Source organism: Symphalangus syndactylus, chromosome 20 (genome assembly GCF_028878055.3).
Source record: "Symphalangus syndactylus isolate Jambi chromosome 20, NHGRI_mSymSyn1-v2.1_pri, whole genome shotgun sequence".
In the NCBI taxonomy this organism is placed as follows: domain Eukaryota; kingdom Metazoa; phylum Chordata; class Mammalia; order Primates; family Hylobatidae; genus Symphalangus; species Symphalangus syndactylus.
The window spans coordinates 49,743,529-49,749,528 of record NC_072442.2 but is presented as its reverse complement, the minus strand read 5'-3'; the positions used below and the strand labels follow the sequence as shown (position 1 = coordinate 49,749,528).

At 48.2% G+C, this 6,000-nt stretch overlaps 1 protein-coding gene across 1 annotated transcript in view; it reads left to right on the top strand.

Moving 5' to 3' along the window:
- The first annotated feature begins 1,229 nt into the window (after positions 1-1,229).
- ERN1 (endoplasmic reticulum to nucleus signaling 1) overlaps positions 1,230-6,000 on the top strand; it is a 91,880-nt gene continuing 87,109 nt past the window's right edge. The window contains exon 1 of the mRNA XM_055255860.2: positions 1,230-1,440. Within this exon, the coding sequence (XP_055111835.2) occupies positions 1,387-1,440 (54 nt within the window). The 5' untranslated portion in view covers positions 1,230-1,386. The remainder of the gene's footprint in view (positions 1,441-6,000) is intronic.

Here is a 6,000-nt window from a genome sequence, read left to right as displayed (position 1 = left end):
TGCGGTAGGGATTAGTCCCCTCATTGTAATCCAGGCCTGGGGGTTAGGTAATGGGGAGCTCTATTTGCAGGATTTGGGCTTACTGTCATTTTGGTCTGTTTTAGTTGGATAAGATTGACCACATTGCACACAGACTGGACATTTGGCCAGTCCCCCACTACTACTTTGTTGTTTTGTCTAGAATTGCTTATTCTTTTCCTTCAAACCTGAAAAATCTTAGGCTCTCATATGAGCAAGTCTGGAAAAATTAGATAATTTCATAGCCGTTTTCTTTTTCTCCTAGGATAAGTTAGATACCTTTCCTTGGGCTCCAAATCTCAGTTTACTCTCTTTCCTTGCAAAAGACGTGTCCTCCCTCCCCATGTCCCTCTCCGTAGAGGCCAATGCCAGTGACCAAACAGCTGCCGAGCTCTTTAATTAATACTCCACACCCTCACATAGACCTTGCAGGAGGCCTCAACCCACCCACTCCCTCCAACGAGTTGTGACGCAGGCCATCTCAAACTTCACTTCCACACGTGTCACATCAACGCACGTGACACAAGTGGCCGAAATGGTTTCCTCCTTATAATTTTTGGTGAGTGACTTGGCCGTGGTTCATTCCAAGCGGAACTGATGGCTATTGGATATGACTTGAGGGGAATTCCTGAGGGCAAGGAAAAGGAAGAAAGGGGCCCTGGAGAAGACGAGGCACAGCTGGAGAACCCTAGGGCTGTGAACACTGCGACTGCCGCGCAGGGCAGCTGCGCCGTGTTTGCTGGAAGCCTCCGGTAGCTGCTGAAACGTTCGCTCCGGAGGTCGCCTCAGTAAACCTCGCCGATAATTCCACCACGGCGGAAAGACGAAAAGGAGGCTTCTAGGCACCCGGGACCTCCCGTGTCCCGCCCTTTTCCCCGATGAAGTCTGACGCGGCAGGTCCCTCGGCAGGGTTAATGGGACCGCCTGGTGGGGCACTGCCGGTCTTTCCCAGCCACAGACAAGCTTCGCGCCTCGATCCCTCAGCGCCCCCAGACGCTGGATGCCGAGGCCTGGTCCATTACAGCCGCCGCCGCCTCAGGAGCGAAGCCAGCCAGACGCCAGCACCGCCTTTGGCCCCGCCCCGAGCCAGCCCCTCCCGCATCCCCGCCCGGGGCACGCCCTCGGACCGCCCTCATCCCCGCCCGGAACACGCCCCTAGGTTGGCCCCGCCCCTGTCCCCGCCCCCAACCCCGCCCCGACCGGAAGAAGCCGCGGCACCCGGCGCTTATAGGGCCGAGAATGGGGGTGCCGCCGCCGCCTAGTCAGTTCTGCGTCCGCTGAGGCTCGGTCACCGCCTCGCTGTCGTCGCGGCGCCCCCGCCCCGTCCTCTGTGCGTACCGCCCCCGGAGCCAGGGCCGAGTCCTCGCCATGCCGGCCCAGCGGCTGCTGCTGCTGCTGACGCTGCTGCTGCCCGGCCTCGGGGTGAGTGACCGGGGAGCGTGGGGTGGAGGACAGCTCGCGACGGCCGGGTCGGGGCCGGGGCAGCGTCGCGCCGCCGGGGCTGGAGTCCGAGCTGGGAGCGCGGCGGCGGCCAGAGGCCCCGTGCGCCCAGCCGTGGGAGGCTCGGGCCGGGCGTAGAAGGCGGCACCGGGCCGGGAGAGCTTCCCTGACGGGAGTCGCGGCCCCACCGAGGCGTCGGCCGCCCAAAGAGCCTCCCAAGCCAGCGCGGCTGTCACTGGCAGCGGCTCCCCGGACCCCGCGGGCTCGGGCGCAACTTCGTGGCGCCCTGGACGGCACCTGGGGGTCCCAGAAGGCCCCGGCCTGGGGAGGCTGCCCACCTGCGGGACCCTCCTCGTCGCGGGTGGGCGCCGGCGCTGCCTGGCGGGGGCCGCGGGAGGAGCCGAAATGGCGTTGGGATCCAGGGGAAGGGTCTGTCCTGCGCTTCGAATCCTTGTTTGAACTTTTTAAAAATTCGAAAACTTTGGGGAACGAATGCAACAGGGATTAAGGACTCTCACCCGAGAGCTGGCTTCTGCCACTTGCCCTGCCGGTTTCTTGGTACTGGGAGGCTGCAGGCTTCCTTCTGTGCACCAAGATTTCCTTGAGCAAGTGGAGCTGTGGGAATTGCACTCTTGGAAGATCCCGCATGGGTTCGAGGTGAGGCCGCTTCAGAACCTCAAATGAAAGACTGTCTCCTCGTGGGAGAGCACCTGGGGCCATCAGAAATGTCTTTTCATCTTTTTCTGGAGGAGACGAATGATAGGGCCTGGTTTGCATTCATTTCACTCTTTATGACCTTCACTCAGCTGTGGATTTGGGGGCATTTTGTGGGAGACTTGGCTTTTTTTTTTTCTTCTGGTTGGAAGAACCTAAATTAGCGAATGTTTTTTACAAAGTGTATTGTTCAGGATGTGAGCGTGGCAAATTTGTCCGTGTTCTGTTTAATGACCTCTTTAAAGGTACTGTGTACTCTTTAATAGGGATATCATGTACCAAGTGTCCCAGTAAAGCACTGACATGTGTGTGCCTGCCAGCCACCGCGTGAACTCTTTGGAGGTTTTGCATTTTAGGTAAATAACTGTCTGTACTCTTGGAGTAACAAGAATTTGGAAACAGACGAAGTAAATAAATAAGGTTACCTTTTTCAAATTCAGGTTTTTGTTTTTTTTAATAAAGGAAAATTTGTAGACTATAATAGAACTTGTGGAAGTTAAGTTTTTCTTTCAAATAAAAACCCCACTTTTACAACTAAGGTCAGGTTTTGAACTTGAGCACCTCACCTTGGATTGGTAACTATTGCCTGGCATCTGTTCACAAATGAGAGTATAAGCAGAATGACCAAATGTTTGACATGGAATTCGATCATTTCATATCGTCAAGGGATAGGTATATAATGGTTTCCTTTGCCACATCCTTCCTTTTGCTACTTTTTCACTGGATTCTGGTGTTTGGTTACTGAATAACTTAGGCTAAAGAGCCAAAAATAACGATTTAGCTTTAGTTGGAACTATAGTTTCAGTTCATGTAAATATTTCCAATTTGTATTTAGAAATCCAAACTTCTCAGAGTTCATGATAAAATATTCCAGACCCTTATCAAAAGGTTATAGTTTAGTGTAACTACTATTTAGGTGAAAGGTCAGGCCGGGCGCGGTGGCTTATGCCTGTAATCCCAGCACTTTGGGAGGCTGAGGTGGGTGGATCACTTGAGGTCAGGAGTTTGAGACCAGCCTGGCCAACATGGTGAAACCTTGTCTCTACTAAAAATACAAAAAAAAAAAAAAATTAGCCGGGCGTGGTAGCGCAGGCCTGTAATCCCAGGTACTGGAGAGGCTGATGCAGGAGAATCACCCAAACCCGGGAGGCGGAGGTTGCAGAGATGGAGCCACTGTGCTCCAGCCTGGGTGACAGAGCAAGACTCTGTCTCAAAAAGAAAAAAAAAAGAGAAAGGTCAGAATTTCACTCCTACAATTTTCTCCCAAGTTTTTACCCCCAAACATAGTAAGAATTATTATTTTAAAATTGTAAATGAAACTCATAGCAAAGTTTGCAGTTAAACCAGGCAACAGTGATGTGCAGAACTCAGTGGGTATAAAAATCAGACAAACCTGCGTTCTAACTGGTCACTTGCTAGCTGTGCCCTAGGCATATTCTTTTACTACTACTACTACTTCTTTTTTTTTTGATATGGAGTTTCTTCGCTCTTGTTGCCCAGGCTGGAGTGCAATGGTGTGGTCTCAGCTCACTGCAACCTCCGCCTTCCGGGTTCAAGCGATTCTCCTGCCTCAGCCTCCCGAGTAGCTGGGATTACAGGTGCCTGCCACCACACCCGGCTAATTTGTGTATTTTTAGTAGAGACGTGGTTTCACCATGTTGGCCAGGCTGGTCTCAAACTCCTGACCTCAAGTGATCCACCCACCTTGGCCTTCCAAAGTGCTGGGATTACAGGTGTGAGCCACCGCGCCCGGCCGTGATTTTACTTCTTAGAAAGTCCTTCCTGATAGGTGAAATGGGGACAGCTAACATGTGAAAGAAGGCACCACCTTCACACGTGCTTAATAGGTAATAAATGTAAATTCTCTTTATGCTCCAAAGATGCTTTTTTTAAGTCATCATTTTTGAATGTTATACTATGCCTCTGCAAGAAATAGTTTTTGATATTTCTTTTTGATTGATGTAGTAACTATTGCATTGGAGGCAATACTGTGATTTTCTTTCAGTGTGTGTCTTATTGAGCCAGACATTGACTCATTATGAGTTGAGACTTCAGGCTACCAGATCCAAAACGCAATAACACTGGTATTATTAAGCACTTGAGGCTGTCTTTTGTTAATCCAGAATGTGCTTATTTAGTCAGTGAGTTTTTCCTTTCTTCCTAGACCTATATCTTGCTCCTAGAGTTGGTTAGTATTACATCATCACTGTCAGCAGTCCCCATTTTATGGTGTTTAGATGCCACATCTCTCAATTATCAAAGAGATCAGTACAATGTGAGGCAAAGTACCTTTTTTTAAAAAAGCTATAATATATCAGATTTCTTTCATTTAGCCAATATTTTGGTTTTAGAGGGAGGTTTTTTAAAAAGTCACTGAGAACTGAGGATCATGTGTGTATAGAAACACTGTAATCTGATAGATGGGTCTTAACTAGCAATGTCTTCGCTTATCATTTATTCTGACAGTGATCACCTGCATTAATTATCCTAATAGGCGATATCAAGTGTTTATACTGAGGCCATAAGTAGAATGTTTCATTGAGTTGGTTATCAGGGCTGCTGATCATGAAATTAAACTGTAGTTGTGCACATGTGTATTGTTTCATTAACTTGCCTGCCTACTCAGCCTTCTGCAGTAATGTAGCTTCTCAGAGCACAGGAGAAAAATGTATCTGAGAGTTATTCGAGAGAGTTCAACAATAGACCATATTTCCAAACATAAATCCCGTGAGCCGCATAAAAGTTTCTTCATGTCTGGATGGAATAGTGTCACTTGCATGGGTCTGAGGGTTTCATTTTTTGCCTGCCCCAGATTTGGACTCCATTTTTCAGCTGAAAGAATCCTTGGATAACTGTTTCATTTTCATAGGAAACCTCTTTGGTTTCGGGATCCAAAGTAGTATGTAGGTTCAATATTTTGTAGGTTTTATAATCAAATGTTCTCCCTAAAGAGATGACATAGGGAAGAAAAGCCTAATGTATCATCTTAATGGATTCAGTTTTTATTATGCACAAATAACTCTGGGCTTGTAACCTAGGAATATGATTAGAGTGTGATGCTGGCTTAAAAAATAGGACTGGTGAATCACAGTTTGTGAATAATAAACGTACTCGTTGGAAATATTTCTCAGAAGCAGTTTTTTGTTTCTTTCTCTCTATCTTTACCTATATCCCATGTTTGATTTCAAACTTCCCTGCCTTAGAGCAACACAGCTGGTTTTAGACAGTCTCTATATCAATATCTTATGATCTTTGCTCATGTACAAACATACAGCAAATACAACAGTATAAAAATACGATGTTATCTATTTTTGTTCACCTTTTCCCCACAGAACATCTTCTGTAACCTGGTAGGAAATGTTCTGAGTGCACCATCACATTTGTCACTTTAGTAGCACCTTAGTAAACCATCATCCATGTAAAAAACATTGAGCTTCTCAGCGGGTGTTGTGGTTTGCGCCTGTAATCCCAGCACTTCAGGAGGCCAAGGTGGGTGAATCACTTGAGGTCAGGCATTTGAGACCAGCCTGGCCAACATGGCAAAACCCCGTCTCTACTAAAAATACAAAAATTAGCTGGGCAAGGTGGCATGCACCTGTAATCCCAGCTACTCGGGAGGCCGAGGCAGGAGAATCGCTTGAACCTGGGAGGTAGAAGTTGAAGTGAGCTGAGATCGCACCACTGCACTGCAGCCTTGGCAACAGAGCGAGACTCTGTCTCAAAAAGAAAAACAAAAAACAAAAAACATGGAGCTTCTGTGCCCAGCCGTGGGTTGGGGACTGGGGTTATAACTGATCATGGTTGATGTGGTAATAAGCCGAGCTTTGC